Raw genomic sequence first — 21,412 nt, 5'->3', positions numbered from 1 at the left:
AGATCTTCTAAATCCTACTTCTGTTTACTATCAACAGTTTTCCTTATAGCAGCGCTGGCACGGTGCCCTCAAAGGCAGAGATGGTCTGTTTCATTGTCAGGGAGAAGATATTCTAATAGGAATGAACTTTTGTGCGTGTGTGTGTGTGTGTGTGTGTGTGTGTGTGAAATCAGGGCCTGGTTACTGTCCCTGAGCATTTTTTTTATCGTTGTTGTTCAAGGCTGGCGCTCTACCACTTGAGCCACAGCTCCACGTCTGGCTTTTTTGGTGGTTCGCTTGGAGATTAGAATCTCATGAGCTTTCTTACCTGGTCTGGCTTTAACTGTGATCCTCAGATCTCAGCTTCCTGAGTAGATAGGATGAGAGGTGTGAGCCCCCAGTGCCCAGCTATCGACACACAAAAAGAAGCAAAAAAGAAAAAGAAAAAATAAGAAGGCACAACAGTCACAAGCTCTCTACTGTCAGGGAGTCTGTCCCTCCCTCCTGTGGCCGGCCCATGAAGGCAGAGCCAATGAAATCTCACCGACCTATGCCTAGCTGCCTCGGACTCTTTGCCTTCCCCAATCCTCCTGCTGCCTCTCTAGACTCCGGCCACAGTCACAGCGTGGCTTCCGTTCCCAGCAGCCTCCAGTACAGGGCCTTGAATCCACAGTTCTTCCTGCCAGGAGTCACCTCTTCTTCCCTTTTATCTAGCCCGTTTCTGCTTTCCACAGCCTGGCCCACCTCTTCTTTCTAGTTTTCCTGATAGACCATATATACTTCCGGGTCACAGTTCATTTCTGACTGGTCCATTAGTTATCTTTGCCCAAAGTTTTCCCAGAACAGGGACCATGACTAGTTTCAGTCCCCAGCATCCAGTAGGAGCTCAATAAGTAGTTGTTTATTAAAAAAAAATTATTTGTGCTAGTGGTACTGGGACTTGAACTCAGGGCCTTACATTCTAACTTCACTTTTTCTTTCAGCCATACCTCTGCTTCTGGCTTTTTTGCTACTCGATTGGAGATAGGTGTCTCATGGGCTTTCTTGCCCAGGTTGACTTTGAAGCACAATCCTCAGATCTCAGCCTCCTGAATAGCTAGAATGACCGGCATGAGCCACCAACACTAGCTACTTCACTCTGATTTTCCTAGAACTGAAGGCAATGATTGTGCTCGCTGTTAGAACCCCTGAGAAACAGCCCTTTCTGCCCAACAATGGATTTATTGTGGAAGTAGCTGTTTACCTTTTTTTTTTTTTTTGCCAGTCTTGGCTCTTGAACTCAGGACCTAAGCACTGTCCCTGAGCTTCATTTGTTCAAGGCTAGCACTCTATCAGTAGAGCCACAGTGCTACTTCTAGCTTTTTCTGTGTATGTGATACTGAGGAATGGAACCCAGGGCTTCATGCATGCTAGGCGAGCACTCTACCACTAAACCACATTCCCAGCCTACATTTTTTTTTTAAATTTCTGGGATGAACACCTATGCAGATTTATCATCTAGTTATCTCTTTAGAATAAAGCCCTCCAAATGGAGACATCCAGTTCTGACCTTCCAGAAGGATCTGAAAGGTCATCTAATTCAATTTTCTTTTCAGAGGGTTAACAACCCAGCACAGAGGAGGAGGGATAGGTAGATGACTTCTGAAGGAGGGGCATAGAAGGCCTCTCCTGAGTAAGGAAACTGAGGCTAGAACGGAGGATTGGCCATGCCATAGGAGGAAGGGAGGGGCTGAGCCTGGCAGCAGCATCCTTATTGAATGAGAACTTCCCAATTCCAAAGACCCTGGTTGCTCCTCTGCACCCCAGGCCACGCCCATCCCCACAGAAGATAATGAAGCAAAAACAGATCTCATGAACTTCTAACCAGGAAGAGAAGGTGCTGATAATCACCATGACTCTGTGTAACCATTCTGATGGCATGGGCTTTGATTGGACCAGCTGCTGATTGGCCCAGCATCTGGTTGGGCAAGCTGCGGATTGGTCAGGTATTTGACTTGGGGGCAGGCTGCTGGTTGTAGAAGCTGCTGATTGGTTAGGCTGTTGATTGGCCAGACATCTGATTGGGCAGGCTGCTGATTAGCTAGGCATCTGAGTTGTGGAGCACATTGATTGGGCAAGCTACAGAGGCTAAGCCAATAGCTGAGCATGAATCTGTCACCCCCATTTTTTTTTAATGAAGGTTGGAATGCCAGCTAGTACCTTATCTCTCCTGCCATCTCCCTTTTCCTTTTACCCAGAGTTCCATTTCCCCTTAACATATTTGTTTCTCCAAAGACCAGAAGAATTCTCCTCTGGACACTGAATGCAATACTTTAGATCATTGTCCCTGGGAGCCCTTCATTTATATTCTATGATCACCTCTCCTCCCAGGTCTCCTATCTACTGCCAGGCAGCTGGACAGAGAGAGCAAGGATGAACACATCCTAGAGGTGAGTGTTGGTGAACCTGGTTGCTGCCTTTGAACCGGAAGGAGGCCAGGCTGGGCGCCACTTCTGATTCCAACATCAGCCTTGAAGTCACCTTTATGACTCCGGCTCCCAGCCTTTCTGAAGTTGCTGGCAAAAGTCCTCAGGTCTCTGCTAACTCCTCAGCACCAAGAAGAAGGAAAGAAAGGGGAAACCATATCCAGGTGGGCGGGAACCACAGGTAGATGAGTAATGCCGGAAGTGAACGCAGGGAGGGAGGAAGGAAGAAGACACACGTGCTGTGTGGACTGAGCAGGAATCGCTCAAGGTCAAGTGCTAGGTTAGTAGCAGAGTTAGCAGGGAAACTTTTTGCCAGCTGGGTGCTGGTGGGCTCACACTGGTCATTGTACGTAATCATGAGGCTGAGATCTGAGGAGCTTGGTTCAAAGCCAGCCTGGACAGAAAACCCAGTGAGACTCTTATTCCAACTAACCAGGAAAAAAGAAGCTGAAAGTGGGGATGTGGCTCAACTGGAAGAGCATTAGCTTTGAATGAAAAAGCTAAGGAAGAGGTTAAGGTCTTGAAGTCAAGCTCTGGTACTGAGTATACACACACACACACACACACACACACACACACACACACACACACACACACACACACACCTATATTCATGTTTTTATTTGGGTTCATATCCATCATACTGAGAGGTGTCCATCAGTGATCTAGAGGGGATTAAATCAAGAGCAAAAAGTACTAGGTGGGAAATCTAGCTATGTCTCCCCACCCCAGCCCATCCATACTTGATGAACAGACATCTCTTCTAGTCTTGAGGTACCAGGAGGTAGGGATACAAACTTTCTAGAAGACTTTGAATCATTTTTTCCTTCCAAGCTTGCAAGTTTGGAAATTTTCTTTTCTCTTGAAAGAACTGGGTATTGTTAGGAAGTAATAGCTAAATGGCCTCTTAAGATTCATATGGACAGAAGCAGGAAGCATTGTTCATAGCTCAGTAACAGATATCTACAGAGAGACAGACAGCTTGATTGATTGGTAGATATAATAGATAGATACAGATTGATGACAAATTGTGACAATATATACATATAACAGACAGATATAGATAGGTAGGCTGGGCACCAGTAGCTCATGCTTGTAATCCTAGCTACTCAGGATGCTTAGATCTGAGGATCACAGTTCAAAGCCAGCCAAGGCAGGAAAGTCTGTGAGACTCTTATCTCCAGTTAATTACCAGACAACCGGAAGTGGCGCTGTGGCTCAAGTGGTAGAACACTTGCCTTGAGCTGAAGAGCTGAGGGACAGCGCCCAGACCCAGAGTTGAAGCTCCACGGCTAACAAACAAACCCCAAAAGGATGTAGATAAATAGATGAAAGATAGATGATGAGGATGATATAGATCTAGATGACAAATAGATAGATGATAGATATAATAGATATAGATAATTATATACCTATAGATAAATAAATGACAGATGGTGATGATAGATATAGCTAAGAGATAGGCAGATAGATGACAGAGAGTTGATCGTGATAGACAGGTATAGATGACAAATGGATGATAGATAAATACACAGAAATATAGATGTGTGATGCTAGAGATTGAACCCAGAGCCTTGTGCAGTTAGACAAGTGATCTCCCACTAAACTACATTCCCACAAATCTAAACACAGAACAAAATCCTGAATCATTGTGAATCAAATTCCCTACCTTCTCTCCTACCAGGTCTTTACCTGGGACCATCGGCCCCTGTACAGAGTAGCTCTTTCTTCTGCTATTGCCTTAGAGCCTTTTCCCTCCATCTAGACTTTATTTCATACATCTGGCTGTATATTTGGCCTAGAAGTCTCCACCTGTTCCTGCATGAACATCTCATCTCGAAGCAGCTTGAGGAAAGCTGAAGATTACAAGCTAGTCTCTAAGAAATGGTCCAGAGGGCTTTCCCAGGGGAAAGAGCACCAGCTTGGGCCCAGAGACTCTGGCTTTGGCTTCTTCCTGTTCCCTCTCGTTTCTTTCTCCTGTTCTCCCTGATTTTCTTGTGTGTAAGGTTCCCGGAGAGCTATGTTCCAAGTGGGTGAGGTTATGCGAATAGCCATAATAAGCGTATTCCAAACCAGGACTACTGCCTGCCCTTTGCAGCCTGGAAAAGCTGTGACTTTTAATCCAGATGTTTCCCCGCTGCATTCTGTCCCCAGGTGACTGTGCTGGACAATGGAGAACCCCTCCTGAAGTCCACTTCCAGAGTGGTGGTGAGCATCTTGGATGTCAACGACAACCCGCCTGTGTTTTCCCACAAGCTCCTCAATGTCCGCCTTCCAGAGAGGCTGAGCCCCGTGCCTCCTGGGCCTGTGTACAGGCTGGTGGCTTCAGACCCGGATGAGGGTCTCAATGGCAGAGTCACCTACAGTATCGAAGAGAGCGATGAGGAGGGCTTCAGAATCGACCCAGGCATCGGTGTGGTGTCATCCAGCAGTACCTTTGCAGCTGGAGAATATAACATCCTCACGGTGAGCGGAGACAGGGGGAGGCCATGGAGCCAGAGGGGCGGGAAGGACTGGAGGAGAGGAGGACAGACAGACCACTGTCAGTGCAGTGGAAGCAGCAATCATCTTCCGGGTCTCTGCCCAGAGAAACCGGAAATCCTCATCTCACTCCAGGATCAGAATTCCAGGCCTTTCTCTTTAAGTAAAGAACTAGGGAATCCACTCTGTTCCTCCAGATGAAAATTTAGTGAATGGGGTGAGGTGGGGTAGGGTTGGAATCAAGATGTGCCTAACTGGGTGCGCTGGTGGCTCACGCCTGTAATCCCAGCTACTCAGGAGGCTGAGATCTAAGGATCATGGTTCAAAGCCAGTCCTGGCAGGAAAGACCCCGAGATTCTTATCTCCAAATGAACCACCAGGAAACCGGAAGTGGCGTTGTGGCTCAAAGTGGTAGAGTGCTCGCCTTGAGCAAAAACAAAAGCTCAGGGACGGAGCCCAGGCCCCAAGTTCAAGCCCCACCACTACCAGCAGCAGCAGCAGCAACAGCAAAAAGAGTGGTTTTGATTATTGTCCTCAAACCAGGAAGTTCTGGACCTCCGATACTCATGGTGCTTCTGGAAACGAGCCCTGGTGCCTGTTTCTAGTCAGACTTCATGTGTGTGTTCCATGAATGAGCGAGCAGATGGGAAGGAGCGCTCAAATACAGGTGTTGATGTCTTTTTAGATCAAGGCAACCGACAGTGGGCAACCGCCACTCTCAACCAGCGTCCGGCTACATATTGAGTGGATTCCTCAGCCTCGGCCATCCTCCGTACCCCTCATCTTTGATGAACCCCAGTACAGCTTCACGGTCATGGAGACAGACCCCGTAAACCATATGCTAGGGGTCATCAGTGTAGAAGGCCGGCCTGGCCTCTTCTGGTTCAACATCTCAGGTGAGATCCAAGGAAAATGCTAGACCAGCCTTGGTCCTCACGGGTTATCTTTCTGACACCCCTCCCTCTCCTGCGTATACCTTTTACCCCTGAGTGGCATTCACCCTTTCTCAACCCTTCCAGGGTTTTTGTTTGTTTTTTGTTTTTGTCGTGGTCGTGGGGCTTGAACTCTGGGCCTGGGTGCTGTCCCTGAGCTCTTCAGCTCAAGGTGAGAGCTCTATCACGTTGAGCCACAGCGCCACTTCCAGTTTTCTGGTGGTTTATTGGAGATAAGAATCTCACAGATGTTCCTGCCGGGGCTGGCTTTAAACCACGATCCTCAGATCTCAGCCTCCTGAGTAGCTAGGATTACAGGCGTGTGCCACCGGCTCCTGGCTCAGTACCTGGTTTTGAACTCAAGGCTCTATACTTGAGTCATTTGCTAACTCAGTTGGTAGTCTACTCCTTGAACCATGGCTCCAGCCCAGCTATTTTTTGCTGGTCATTTTGGAGATGGTGTAGCTCATAGACTTTCCCTCTTGAGCTGGCTTTGAACCTCTGTCCTCCAGATCTTATCCTGATTAGTGGCCAGAGTGCAATGAAAATGATTTATGTCAGCCATGTTGCCATTACAAACTTGATCTCCAGTGGATCACCTCCCCAGTCTTCCTGGTGACCCCGATTAGAGCCGGGCAGTATCTTAGTTACTAAGATGAATGGTCTCTAAAAAGTCCCAGAAGTGAAACCATAAAATCAACATAGAATGAATTGGTCGACTGTGAACTTGAAATAAGTTTGTGGCCATACACAGTGTCCTGTTTTTCTTCTTATTTTTATTTTAATTCTTTTCCTTTTTGACTCAAGAATGCTAAGCATGTGATGTATCACTGAACTGTAGCACAAGCCCTATTCTCATTCCTATTTGCGCATGCACACGTGTGTGTGTGTGTGTGTGTGTGTGTGTGTGTCTGTCTGTCTGTCTGTCTGTCTGTCCTGGGGCTTGAACTCAGGGCCTGGGCATTGTCCCTGAACTCCTGCTTGCTCAAGGCTAGTGCCCTACCACTAGAGCCACAGCTCCATTTCTGGCTTTTTTGGATGTTTAATTGAGACATGAGTCTCACAGGCTTTCCTGTCCGGGCTGGCTTTGAACTGCGATCCTCAGATCTCAGCCTCCTGAGTGGCTAGGATGACAGGCCTGAGCCACCAGCACCTGACTTAGTGGTAGCTTTTTAGGATTTCCCAGGAGCTAACCTCCAGCCTGCCACCCAGCTAGCAACAGTTTTTAAAACACTCTTAGGCTCCTCTGACTCGCGTTCTTCCTTGAGTCTTGATCAGCCAAGGTCAGCCAAGGTCAGTCCCAAGCTGTAAATCTGATAGCCACAGCCACATTCACACTGGATGACTGCAGCCTGTCATCAAGGCCACGTGTGATCTCCTCTCCCCTTCCCCCCTCCCCCAGATGGTGACAAAGACATGGACTTTGACATCGAGAAGACCACAGGCAGCATCGTCATCGCCAGACCTCTGGACACAAGGAGAAGATCCCGCTATAACTTGACAGTGGAGGTGACCGATGGATTCCACACCATTGCCACTCAGGTGATGGGCTTCAGCCTGCAATTCCTGCCCTGGGACCATGGGGGGGGTAGTGGGGAGTGGCCTGCTTGGTTGGACAGGAGCCACAGGTCTCCTGTGGGTGTGGCCCGCCTCCAAGAATGCTCGAATTACAGTCCAAGTTCTGGCTCCGGTCTTCCTTTAATAACATTCTACTTCTGCAATCTTGGGGGGAATCTTTGCTCCACACAGATTCCCCGCCCCCCGACATGTCCAAATGAGCAGTTCTAATTAAACCTAGGATGCCAGGGAGCTATTTTGGCCACAAAGAATGATTGTCAGTGAAGAGAGCTCCCCACTTCAAGGCTGGCTGAAATAGAAAGTCTTGGTTTGGTGGATTGGATTTTATACAATTCATTGGAAGAAATAGCCAGTGAGCTGGGTGCCAGTGGCTCATACATGTAATCCTAGCTTCTCAGGAGGCTGAGATCTGAGGATTGTAGTTTAAAGCCAGCCCAGCAAGAAAGTCTGTGAGACTCTTATCTCCAAAGAACCACCAAAAAAGTTGGACGTGGAGCAGTGGCTCAAGTGGTAGAGAAAAATCTCAGGAACAATGATCGGGCCCTGAGTTCAAGCCCCAGGACTGGTACCAAAGAAGGAAGGAAGGAAAGAAAGATAGAAGGAAGGAAGGAGGGAGGGAGGGAGGGGAGGAGGGAGGGAGGGAAGAAGGAAGGAAGAATGGAAGGAAGGAAGGAGAGAAGGAGTGAGGGAGGGAGGGAAGCAAGGAAGAAAGAAAGGAAGAAAGGAAGAAAGGAAAGGAGAGAAGAAGGAAGGAAGAAAAGGAAAAAAGGAAGGAAGAGAGGTAGGAAGGGAGGGAGAAAGGAAGGAAGGAAGGAAGTGAGGAAGGAAGGAAGGAAGGAAGAGAGGAAGGAAGGAATGGAGACAGAGAAAGGAAGGAAGAAAGGAAGGAAGGAAGGACGGAAGGAAGAAAGGGCCAATGAATGATTTTTTTGTTTGTTGTTGGAAGCCACTGGCTTTGGCTTTGAAGTCTTCTCACTCACTCAGCCTGTGATCTGTGGCACAGAGCAGCCGCTGGGTGGATCCCGGGCCCTGGGATGGCACAGGGAAGGGTACAGACACATCCAGTTCCCTGTGTGGTCCGCATGCATCTCACGATCCGCCTTCTGTGGCGCCATCTCTCCAGGTCTACATCTTCATGATCGCCAACGTGAACCGTCACCGGCCGCAGTTTCGGAAGCCGCATTATGAGGTCCGGGTCCCTCAGGACACCCGGGCTGGGGTGGAGCTCCTGCGAGTCCAAGCTACGGATGAAGACAAGGGCAAGGGTCTCATCTACACCATCCAGGGCAGCCAAGACCCAGGAAGCACTGGCCTCTTCCAGCTGGACCCCAACAGCGGTGCTTTAGTGACAGTGGGGAAATTGGATCTGGGCTCAGGACCTTCCCAGCACACGCTGACCGTTATGGTGAGGGAATCTGGAAGTGGGGTGCAGATGTGCTGGGGTGTGCGGTGGCCACATGGGGAATGTATGGAAGGGCTTTCCTGACGAGCCCGATGTGTGGATGGCCAAAGCGATCACTCTGTGGACAGGGTTATTCCCAGTCTTGAGAATGAGAGCACCCTTAAATGTTGCACCTACCGCATTCATCCTAGCAATGAGACCACCCATTACTCTCATCTTATTGCCTGTCCCATAGTAGAAAGATGTGTTCGCCGTCATACAGGTTATTTAGCTTCAGATGAAACCTGAGTCAATCTGGCCTCCTGTCTCCCAGACCTCAGATACACATATTAGTGTATGTCAGACACACACACACCCACACACACACACATCAGGATACACACACTAGTATATTCTGAAGTCTCTGAGCGGTCTCAGAAATGAAGATACTTGCTGGGTGCCTGTGGCTCATGCCTGTAATCTTAGCTACTCAGGAGGCTGCGATCTGAGGATCCTGGTTCAAAGCCAGCCAAGGCAGGAAAGTCTGTGAGACTCTTATCTCCAATGAGCCACCAGAAAAGTGGAAGTGGCGTTGTGGCTCAAGTGGTAGAGCACTCGCCTGGAGAGCTGAGGGACAGTGCCCAGGCCCTGAGTTCAAGCCCCACAACTGACCAAAAAAAAAAAAAACACCAAAAAGATGGGCTGGGAAGATGGCTCAGTGGTAGAGCGCTTGCCTTGCATGCCTGAGGCCCTGGGTTCGATTCCCCAGTACCACATAAGCAAAAAGAAAAAAGCTGGAAGTGGCGCTGTGGCTCAAGTGGTAGAGCGCTAGCCTTGAGCTGAAGAGCTGAGGGACAGCGCCCAAGCCCAGAGTTCAGGCCCCATGACCGGACCCCCCCCCAAAAAAAACACAAAAAGATAATAACTGTTTTCACCTCATTTAATTTAGCGTTTCCCAAATTCACGAGACCACATAGCATTTTTGTTTCCTGTACAACATGCTAACATCTCCAAGAACTAACTTCTCTCAAGACCTAACCTGGAAAATAAAATTTCTCTGTCTCTCCTTTTCTCTTCAAGTAGAATTATACAAGAAAACAAGTTAAGACTGATCATCATGAATTGGTGAATTTATCTGCAAAAAGAAGAAGGAAGGAAGGAGGGAGGGAGGGAGGGAGGGAAGGAAGGAAGGAAGGAAGGAAGGAGGGAGGGAGGGAAGGAAGGAAGGGAGGGAGAGAGGGAGGGAGGGAAGGAAGGAAGGAAGGAGGGAGGGAGGAAGGGAAGGAAGGAAGGAAGGGGAAGGAAGGAAGGAAGGAAAGGGGAAGGGAAGGGAGGAAGGAAGGAAGGAAAGAAAGGAAGGAAGGAGAGAGAAGGGAACAGGAGGAAGGAAGCAAGCAAGGAAGGGAGGGAGGGAAGAAGAGCGTAGGGGCTGATCCAGGATTTAAAGAAATATGCACGGATGAGGTATCATTTTCACTGCCATTCTCTTTCATGGAGTTTACGAAACCCAGCCTCCCCCCATCAGTTTGAAGCTCATCCTGGTCCCTCCTTTGGGTCCCTAGGTTCGCGATCAAGAGATGCCCATCAAGAGGAACTTTGTGTGGGTGACGATTCACGTGGAAGATGGGAACCTCCACAAGCCCAAGTTCATCCAGCCTCATTATGAAGCCAGGGTCCCCGACACAACAGTCCCAGGCACAGAGCTGCTCCAGGTCCGAGCCGTGGATGCTGACCGGGGAGCCAATGCGGAGATCCATTACTCCCTCCTGAAAGGTGAGAATGGCTAGGGTTTCTGAAGATGAGAAAAGTTGCTTCTGAAATGAATCGATGATCGGATTAATCAAGTACCAAGCTGTCTTAAGCATAGGTCAAGGACAGCTCTAGAGCATCCTGTGGAACTAGAATCACCCGAGCTAATGTACTTCCAGATTGGCAATCATAATCATAAATAATAAATCGATGGTGCTCCACCACCTGAGCCACACCTCCAGTCCAGCATTTTGCTGGTTAATTAGCGATAGCAGCTCTTGGACTTTGCTCTCATTTGGGGAGCATTTACACACAGTAAGATGTACACCACTCAATGACCATATATGTGAAAGGCACTTGTGCAAGTCGAGCAAGGTTTGAGAATACAGCAAGTTCCTGTATGTGTATCAGGAAGATGTGTAAGTTTTTTATTTTTATAGATTGTATGCTATTTTGTTTTGTCAGTCATGGGGCCTGAACTCTGGGCCTAGGTGCTGTCCCTGAGCTCTTCGGCTCAAGGCTAGCATTCCACCACTTAAGCCACAATGCCATTTCAGTTTTTTTTTTTTTCCCTGTGGTTTATTGGAGATAAGAGTCTCACAGACTTTCCTGCCCAGGCTGGCTTTGAATCTCGATCCTCAGATCTCAGCCTCCTGAGTAGCTAAGACTACAGGCATGATATGCTATTGCTTTTAAGGATAACTTTTATTTTCTGCTAAGGTCACATAATGACTTAGCATGTGCTTTATGGTTTTTGCCATCATGAAAATGGGAGTATTACCTTTGCTAGAAAGTTGTGAAGAGGGGCTGGGAAGGTAGCTCAGTGATAGAGTGCTTGCCTTGCATGCATGAGGCCCTGGGTTCAATTCCCCAGCATCACATAAGCAAAAAGAAAAAAAGTCGGAAGTGGTGCTGTGGCTCAAGTGGTAGAGTGCTAGCCTTGAGCTGAAGAGCTGAGGGACAGCACCCAAGCCCAGAGTTCAGGCCCCATGACCGGACCTCCCCCCCCAAAAAAAAAGAAAGTTGTGAAGATTCAAAAAGAAAAATGTGCCAGGTGCTGGTGGCTCATACCCATAATCCTAGCAACTCAGGAGGCTGAGATCTCTGGATCAGGGTTCAAAGCCAGCCTGGGCAGGAAAAGTCCATAAGACTCTTATCTCCAATTAAGCACCACAAAAAGCTACAAGTGAAGCTGTCCCTCAAGAGGTTAGAGTGCTAGCCTTGAGCCAAAGAAGCTCAGACCCTGAGTTCAAACCCCAGGACCAGCACACACACACACACACTCACACACACACAAATGTGTGTTAATACATAAAATATTGTACTATTATTGACGAGTGTCAATTATAAGTAATTAACGTAACTAAAGTGACAATATCCAGTTTCCAATGGATGATTAAGGGTAATTTGTAATGGTAATAATGCATAATTAGTGGCATTCAGTAATAATTACCTTTAATCATGATGAACATTTATGGATACTTACTATGGAAAGACAAAGAGGAACAAGGTTTTCTTTCCACCTCCTAGACCACAATGTTCATTTTTTGTATCTTCAGGAAATCAGAGCTTTCTCTGGGCGCTAGTGGCTCACATCTGTCATCCTAGCTACTCAGAAGGCTGAGATCTGAGGATCACGGTTCAAAGCCAGCCTGGGCAGGAAAGTCCATGAGACTCTTCTATTCCAATGAACCACTAGAAAACCAAAAGTGGTACTGTGGCTTAAAGTGGTAGAGCACTAGCCTTGAGCAAAAGAGCTCAAGGACAATACCCAGGCCCTATGGCCAAAATAACAACAATAATAGTAATAGTAATAATAATAGTGTCATTGTTGTCCCTTGAGGATGCATGGAGCTCTTTGGTCTCATCTTCTCTTTCAGGCAACAGTGAGGATTTCTTCAACATCGATTCCCTCCTAGGTATCATCACAGCAGCCCAGAAACTCAATCAGACAAATCACGGCCGGTATACCTTGACCGTGAAGGCCGAAGATCAAGGTTCCCCACAGAAGCAAGACCTGGCTACGGTGATCATTCATGTCTACCCCTCAGACAGTAGCGCTCCTATCTTTTCACAACCTGAGTACTTCATCGAGATCCCCGAATCCATCCCTCATGGCTCACCGATCCTCCTGGTATCTGCTACCAGTCCCACAGAAGTGACCTATGAATTGAGAGAAGGAAATAAGGATAGCGTGTTCTCCCTGAATTCCTATTCTGGCCTCCTTTCCACCCAGAAGACCTTCGATCATGAGAAAATCTCATCTTACCAACTGAAGATCCGGGGCAGCAATATGGCAGGTACTTACACCGATGTCGTGGTCCTGGTTTACATCATCGACGACAACGACAATGCACCTGCGTTCTTCAAGTCCACGTTTGTGGGTTCCGTCAGTGAAGCAGCTCCATTGCACAGTCTGATTGTGGATGAGAAAAACCAGCCATTCGTCATCCGTGCCTCCGATTTGGACAAAGAAGCCAACTCCTTGTTGGTGTATCAAATCTTACAACCAGAAGCCCTAAAGTTTTTCACAATAGACCCCAGTATGGGGACACTCACCATGGCATCAGAGATCGATTATGAGGCCACACCCTCTCTCCAGTTCAACGTCTACGTGCACGACCAAGGGAATCCCCTCTTGTTTGCACCCAGGCCTGCCAAGGTCATCGTCAAGGTCAGAGACGTGAATGATTCTCCCCCAAGGTTCTCAGAGCAGATTTATGAAGTTACACTCACGGGACCCACCCACCCAGGGATGGAGCTTCTTGTGGTTCGAGCCAGTGATGAGGACTCAGAAATCCACTACAGCATCAAAACTGGTAACACAGATGAAGCCGTGGCCCTTCACCCCCTCAGCGGTCGCCTCTCTGTGCTGAATCCCGCCCTCCTGGGGGCCCCGAGGAAGCTCTTCATCCGGGCCTCTGATGGTGTGTATCAAGACACAGCATTGGTCAAGATTTCTCTGGCCCACAACCCTGACAACAGTTTGCGCTTCGATCGGGAGGTTTATGGCGCAAGCGTGGATGAGAATAGCCAGGAGCGGAAAGCCTTGGTGATTCTCCGTGTCCAGGGCCACCGTGTGAATGACACCCTTTCCTTCTTCCTCCTGAATGGTACGGATTGCTTTCGCATGGTCAGGTCAGCAGGGGTGCTGCAAACGAGAGGTGTGGCCTTGGATCGGGAACGGCAGGACACTCACGTGGTGGCGGTGGAAGTGAGGGACAATCGTGTCCCTCCCAGGGTGGCTCAGGCATTGGTCAGGGTCTCCGTGGAGGATGTTAATGACAGTCCCCCTGTGTTTCAGCATCTGCCCTATTACACAACCATCCAAGATGGCACGGAGCCAGGAGACGTCCTGTTTCAGGTATCGGCCACGGATGAAGACTTGGGAGCCAATGGGACGGTCACGTTTGCCTTTGCCGAAGAGTATACCTATTTCCGAATTGACCCTTACGTGGGAGACATTACCCTGAAGAAACCTTTTGATTACCAAGCTTTAAATAAGTATCGCCTCAAAGTGATCGCGCGGGATGGAGGAACCCCCGCTTTGCAGACGGAGGAAGAAGTCCTGGTGATCGTGAGAAATAAATCCAATCCACTCTTTCAGAGTCCTTACTACAAAGTCAGAGTTCCCGAGAACATCACACTCTACACGCCCATCCTTCATACCCAAGCGCGGAGCCCGGAAGGCCTCAGACTGATCTACAATATCGTAGAGGAAGAACCCCTGATGCTCTTTACAACTGACTTCAAGACCGGCGTCCTCACCGTGACAGGACCTTTAGATTATGAATCTCGGAGAAAGCACGTGTTCACGGTCCGTGCCACGGATACGGCGCTGGGCTCCTTTTCTGAAGCCATAGTGGAAGTCTTGGTGGGCGATGTGAATGACAATCCTCCCACGTTTCCCCAGTTGGTCTACACCGCTTCGATTTCCGAAGGTCTCCCTGCTCATACCCCTGTGATCCAACTGTTAGCTTCTGATCAAGACTCTGGGCAGAACAGTGATATCTCCTATCAGATCCTGGAGGATGGATCGGGGGTCTCTGATGTTTTCCAGATCAATGGGAGTACCGGGGAGATGTTCACTGCTCAGGAATTGGATTATGAAGTCCAGCAATATTTTCACGTGAAGGTCAGGGCTGTGGACAGGGGCGATCCTCCTCTCACTGGAGAAACCCTTGTGATTGTGAACGTGTCTGATGTCAATGACAACGCCCCTGAGTTCCAGCAGCCTCAGTACGAAGCCACTGTCAGTGAGCTAGCGACCTGTGGCCACTTGGTTCTTAAAGTCCAGGCTCTCGATCCTGACCTGGGAGATACTTCCCGCCTAGAGTACCTGATTCTTTCTGGCAATCAAGACCGACACTTCTCCATTAACAGCTCCTCGGGGGTCATTTCTATGTTCAATCTTTGCAAGAAACAATTGGGATCTTCTTATCATTTGAGGGTAGGTGCTTCTGATGGGGTCTTCCGGGCTGCCGTCCCTGTGTATATAAACACTACCAATGCCAACAAATACAGCCCAGAGTTCCAGCAGCACATTTACGAGGCAGAATTAGCCGAGAACGCCAAAGTGGGAACAAAGGTGATCGAGTTATTGGCGATCGACAAGGACAGCGGTCCCTACGGCACAGTAGATTACACAATAATCAATAAACTGGCAGGGGAGAAGTTCACCATCAACCCCAGCGGCCAGATCACCACACTGCAGGAATTAGATCGAGAAAATTCCACCGAAAGAGTGGTCGCCATCAAAGTCATGGCGAGGGACGGAGGGGGGAAAGTGGCCTTCTGTACTGTGAAGATCATTGTCACTGATGAAAATGACAACCCCCCACAGTTCAAGGCCTCTGGGTACACTGTATCCATCCCGTCCAATGTCAGCCGGGGTTCTCCGGTCATCCAGGTGTTGGCTTACGATGCCGATGAAGGCCGGAATGCCGATGTGACCTACTCCGTTGACTCCCCGGAAGTCCTGGTTGGAGAGATCGTCACCATCAACCCAAGCACTGGAGTGGTTAAGGTGAAAGAGAGCCTGGTAGGATTGGAAAACAGGGCTGTTGACTTCCAGATCAAAGCCCAGGATGGGGGTCCTCCTCACTGGGAATCTTTGGTGCCCATCCGACTTCAGGTTGTTCCTAATGAAGTCTCTTTACCCAAATTCTCGGAACCTTTGTATACTTTCTCTGCAGCCGAAGACCTCCCAGAAGGGTCTGAAATTGGGTTTGTTAAAGCTGTGGCCGGTCAAGATCCAATCATCTATAGTCTAGTGGAAGGTACCACACCCGAGAGTAACAAAGATGGGGTTTTCTCCTTGGATCAAGACACCGGGGTCTTGAAAGTGAGGAAACCCATTGACCATGAGTCCACCAAATGGTACCAGATCGATCTGATGGCTCACTGCCCCCATGAGGACACCGACTTGGTGTCTTTGGTCTCTGTCAACATCCAAGTGGAAGATGTCAACGACAACAGGCCTATATTTGAGGCGGATCCCTACAAGGCTTTCCTCACTGAGAATATGCCCGGAGGGACCACGGTCATCCAAGTGACAGCTAATGACCAGGACACTGGCAGTGATGGCCAAGTGAGTTATAGGCTTTTGGCAGAGTCTGGTAGTCAGATCCACGAGCTGTTTGCCATTGATAGTGACAGTGGTTGGATCACCACGCTCCAAGAACTTGACTGTGAGGCCCAACAGACTTATCACTTTTACGTAGTCGCCTCTGATCATGGACGGACCATCCAGTTATCCTCCCAAGCCCTGGTTGAGGTCTTCATCACCGATGAAAATGACAACGCTCCTCGATTTGCTTTAGAAGACTACAGAGGCTCGGTGGTGGAGAACGGTGAGCCAGGAGAACTGGTAGCAACCTTAAAGACTTTGGATGCTGACATCTCTGAGCAGAACAGACAGGTCACCTGCTACATCACAGGTAAGGACCTGTGTCATCATGCATCACAAGGAGCAGGCTGCCCCGAGCAGAGTACAGACAGAAAAGCATTAAGGTACATTGCATTAAGTCCTAGATCAGTAGCATTTCCACCAATCATTTGTCATGCTAGAGAACCAGTTCTCATTCACCTCTCAGGATGCTTAGAAGATCTAAGTGGGAAAAGCTCTTAGAAAGTACATTGCAGGGGCTGGGAAGGTGGCTCAGTGGTAGAGCGCTTGCCTGGCATGCATGAGACCCTAAGTTCGATTCCTCAGCACCACATAAGCAGAAAAAGCTGGAAGTGGCGCTGTGGTTCAAGTGGTAGAGCGCTAGCCTTGAGCTGAAGAGCTGAGGGACAGCGCCTAGGCCCAGCGTTCAGACCCCACGACTGACCAAAAAAACAGAAAAGTACGTACATTGCAAGCTGGGCATTGGTGGCTCACGCCTGTCATCCTAACTCCTCAGGAGGCTGAAATCTGAGGATCACAGTTTGAGGACAATCCAAGCAGGAAAGTCCATGAGACTCTTCAGTTAACCACCAGAAAACCCGCAGTGTTATTGTGGCTCCAGGACAACACTCAAGCCCTGAGTTCAAGCCCCACAACTGACAAAAATAAAAAATAATCATATATTCCTGGAGACACAGACAAGATCTGTAGTCTTAGAAAAATAGAATCTTATCTTAGGAGAGCACCCTCACCTCCTGAGTTCAAAGGAGGGGCTCAGAGGCAAGAATTGAAGCCCCAAACAAGACTTTAATGGTGGTCTTGCAAGATTGAGGGTATGTCTGATGGCAGATACAGTCTTCTAATGTTAATCTTTTTTCTTTTTGCTTATGTGGTGCTTAGGAATCGAACCCAGGGCCTCATGCATATAAGGCAAGCACTCTACCATTGAGCCACCTTCCCAGCCCACACTCTTCTTGATTATAGCAGCAATTTTATTCCTAATGCATGAGATGTTGCTCCTTCCTTCCTTCCTTCTTTCCTTCCTCCTTCCCTCCCTCCTTCCTTCTCCCTCCCCCCTCCTCTCTCTTTCTTTCTTTTTTTGGGTCAATCATGGGGCTTGAACTCAGAGCCTGGGCACTGTCCCTAAGCTTTTTCCGCCCAAGGCTAGCACTCTACCACTTTGAGCCACAGCCCTACTTCTGGTTTTCCAGTGGTTCATTGGAGATAAGAGTCTCATGGACTTTCCTACCTGGGCTGGCTTCAAACTGCGATCTTCAGATGTCAGCCTCCTGAGTAGTTAACGTCACAGGCGTGAGCCAACGGCACCTAGCAAATAGCTGAATCTTATAACTCTGGAATCTTCCGGTCACTGTCCTTGGTGACAGATACATCAAGGAGAAATGACTTCCTCATACAGTGTGCTCTGATTGGCCCTCCACATGGTCCACCAGGAGGTGTATCATAAAATCAGAGTTTTGTCAATCGCTTTCCATACTACTGCGGATTCATTCATAGTAGCGTATATCAGACAGTTCTCGTACAGAAGCTAAAGTTTATTTCCATTTGACTTCCTCCAATGTCGCCCAGCCACAAGAAGTGGGCCAGGTGCCAGTGTCTCATGCTACTTAGGAGCCTGAGATCTGAGGATCGCAGTTTGAAGCTAGCCCAGGCAGCCATGTTCACGAGACTCTAATCTCCAGTTAAGCACCAAAACAGCCAGAAATGGAGCTGTGGCTCAAAGTGGTAGAGTGCTAGCTTTGAGCAAAACAGCTCTGGGACAGTGCTTAGGCCCTGAGCTCAAGCTCCAGGACGTCTTCCTGATGCTGCTGCTGCTGATTATTATTATTATTATTTTGCCCATTGTGGGGCTTAAACTCTGGGCCTGGGAGCTGTCCCTCAGCTCTTCAGCTCAAGGCAAGCATTCTACCACTTGAGCCACAGTGCCACTTCTGGTTTTCTGGTGGTTTATTGGAGATCAGAGTCTCATGGCCTTTCCTGCCTGGGCTGGCTTTGAACCATGATCCTCACAGCTCAGCCTCCTGAATAGCTAGGATTTCAGACATGAGCTCCTGATGCCCGGCTTCCTGCTGATTATTTTGGCATAGTATTTCTTGCATCTTACTTACAAGGAAGATATTTAAGTGGGGAGAGGCTTCTTAACCCCCCAAAATGAACTCACTGTAGAATTGTGGGCTCCTAGTTAAGGGGGAAAAAATGTGTTTCTTCACAATCCTTAAGCAAGTGTCTTGCTGGGCTGCCAGCAACATGCAAAGCCCAGTTTGGTTGCTGCTCCTCAGCAGGTGTGCGTCCGTTGTGTTTAATTGTATTTTGTAGAGGGGGATCCCCTGGGCCAGTTCAGCATCCATCAAGATGGCGACGAATGGAAGATCTCCTCCAAAGAAACCCTGGATCGTGAGCACACGGCCAAGTACTTGCTCAGAATCACAGCGTCTGATGGCAAATTCCAGACTTCGGTTCCTGTGGAAGTCTTTGTCCTGGACATCAATGATAACAGTCCACAGTGCTCCCAGGTGAGTCTGGGCGAGGATCGGGCTGGAACATGGAGGCCAGGAGGGGAGGTCAGGTAAGAGCAGGAGAAAGAAGGATCCACTGGCTGTCACTGATCTTAGTTAGCCTGGTCTCTTCCTATTGGAGGTAGAAAACCATTTCTTTTCCTTTTCTTTTTGTTGGTCATGGGGCTTGAACTCTGGGCCTGGATGCTGTCCCTGAGCTTTTTTCCTCAAGGCTAGCACTCTGCCACTTGAGCCACAGCGCCACCTCTGGCTCTTTTGGAAATGTAGTGGTAATAAAAGTCTCATGGACTTTGCTGTCCAAGCTGCTTCAAACCAGGACGCTCCGATCCCAGCTTCCTGAGTGGCTAGGATGACAGATGTGAGCTACTCATACCCCGCCCACTTCTGGATTTTAATCTCCATTTTCCTGATGTGTTTTCAGCCTAAGCTACGTCCCTGCATTGCCTTTCTACCTTCTCCCTGCTTTTCTGGTCTCTCTTTCTCTGTGTGTCTCTGTCTATCTGTACTTTCTCAGTCGCTTCTGTCTCCCTCTCTGATCTCTCCCCCGCCCCAGATCTGAGTGCAGCTCAGATCTCCCTCTTGGTCTTTCCTTCCTAGCTTGTCTACACTGGCAAGGTCCGTGAAGATGTCTCTCCAGGACATTCCATTTTGAAAGTTTCTGCCACGGACTTGGATGCAGACGCCAATGCCCAGATCACATATAGTCTGCATGGCCCTGGGGCGAGCGAATTCAAGCTAGACCCTCACACAGGTGAGTCTCTCGAGCGCCAGAGACCAAACCACGGACAATTTGGTGAATACCAAGTGCTCAGTACCACGCTGGCAGAAGCAGCAAGAATCTGCTAATCTATCTGTTCATCCATCAGCAAAGACACATCCAGAAAATTGGCATGTTGCCGCACAAACACTAGGATAGATGCTGGGGGACATAAACACCAAAGGGAGAAGATAAGATCTATGTCATAATCAAATGAGAAAGTTAATTTGTGAATGGGTGGTGGCTGAGTTGGAAATACAAGGTACAGCCAGATACCGGTGGCTCATGCTTGGAAATCCTAGCTACTCAGGAGACTGAGATCTGAAGGTCATGGTTCAAGACCAACCCTGGCAGGAAAGTTCACGAGACTCCTATCTCCAGTGAACCTGCACAAAGCTGGAAGTAGGGCTGTAGGTCAAATAGTACAGGACGAACCTAGAGTGAAAAAGCTGATTGAGAGAACAAGGCCCTGAGTTCAAGCCCCAGGACTGACATATACACACCACCCACCAAAACAAAGAAAAGGAGGGAAGGAAGGGAGGAAGGGAGGAAGGAAGGAAGGAAGGAAGGAAGGAAGGAAGGAAAGAAAGAAAAGAGAGGGAAGGGGGCTGGGAAGGTGGCTCAGTGGTAGAGCGCTTGCCTTGCATGCATGAGGCCCTGGGTTCAATTCCTCAGCACCACATAAGCAAAAAGAAAAAAGCCGGAAGTGGCGCTGTGGCTCAAGTGGTAGAGCGCGCTAGCCTTGAGCTGAAGAGCTGAGGGACAGCGCCCAGGCCCAGGGTTCAGGCCCCATGACTGGAACCCCTCCCCCAAAAAGAAAAGAAAAGAGAGGGAAGTAACAGAGAGAAAGAAAGAGAAAAAGAAAAGGGAAAGGAGGAAGAAAGGGAGAGAGGAAGGAATGAGAGAAGGAAGGAAGGAAAGAAGGGAAAGAAAGAAAAAGAAAAGGGGAGGAAGGGAAGGAAGGAAAAGAAGAAAGAAAGGAAGAAAGAAAGAAAGAGAGAAAGGAAGGAAGGAAGGAAGGAAGGAAGGAAGGAAGGAAGGAAGGAAGGAAGGAAGGAAGGAAGGAAGGAAAGGGAAGGAAGGGAGGGAGGGTGGAGGGAAGGAAGGAATGAGAGAAGGAAGGAGGGAAGGAAGAAAGGAAGGAAATACAGGTTGCTTAGGGGTGTATAACAAGAGCAACTGACTTAGGCTACAGTAGCTGGGAATAAGAGATGACAGGAAGCAGCCATGTTGGCAGAATGTATTCCGGGGGCCTTGTCGGGGTAGGGTGTACATGAGCACGCAGGTCGGGGCAGGGAGCCTACACTGGTGCACAGAGGTGGAGAGGCTGGAATGCAGGCTCTGGCGAAGCTAGAGCCACTGCAAGTGCGGCTGTCAGTGACTCAAGCCTAGCGCTCTACCCCGTTGAGCCACAGCCCCACTTCTGGCTTTTGGGTAGCTCCTCGGAGATAAGGATTTCATAGACTTTCTTGCCCAGGGCTGGCTTTGAACTACGATCTTCAGATCTCAGCCTCATGAGTAGCTAGGATGACAGGTGTGAGTGCCACCAGTGCCTGACAGTTCATTTGCTTTTTGTTTGTTTGTTGTTGTTGTTGTTTCAATCAGGGTTCACGCTAACTTTGCGCAGGCTGCCTCAGACCACACCTACTTGAGCAGCCGGGACTATAGG

General features: G+C 48.8%; 1 protein-coding gene across 1 annotated transcript in view; it reads left to right on the top strand.

Annotated features, from left to right (window-relative positions):
• Nucleotides 1-21,412, top strand: part of Fat2 (FAT atypical cadherin 2) — a 52,101-nt gene that overhangs the window by 6,660 nt on the left and 24,029 nt on the right. The window contains exons 3-11 of the mRNA XM_042688999.1: nt 2,350-2,408; nt 4,599-4,910; nt 5,611-5,821; nt 7,260-7,399; nt 8,559-8,840; nt 10,379-10,589; nt 12,446-16,504; nt 18,787-18,983; nt 19,584-19,737. Of these exons, the coding sequence (XP_042544933.1) occupies nt 2,350-2,408; nt 4,599-4,910; nt 5,611-5,821; nt 7,260-7,399; nt 8,559-8,840; nt 10,379-10,589; nt 12,446-16,504; nt 18,787-18,983; nt 19,584-19,737 (5,625 nt within the window). The remainder of the gene's footprint in view (nt 1-2,349; nt 2,409-4,598; nt 4,911-5,610; nt 5,822-7,259; nt 7,400-8,558; nt 8,841-10,378; nt 10,590-12,445; nt 16,505-18,786; nt 18,984-19,583; nt 19,738-21,412) is intronic.

Source organism: Dipodomys spectabilis, unplaced genomic scaffold (assembly GCF_019054845.1).
Source record: "Dipodomys spectabilis isolate Male_0828 unplaced genomic scaffold, ASM1905484v1 ptg000119l, whole genome shotgun sequence".
NCBI classification, from domain to species: domain Eukaryota; kingdom Metazoa; phylum Chordata; class Mammalia; order Rodentia; family Heteromyidae; genus Dipodomys; species Dipodomys spectabilis.
Note: the sequence above shows the minus strand (reverse complement) of the source record. Positions and strands in the feature narration are given on the sequence as shown.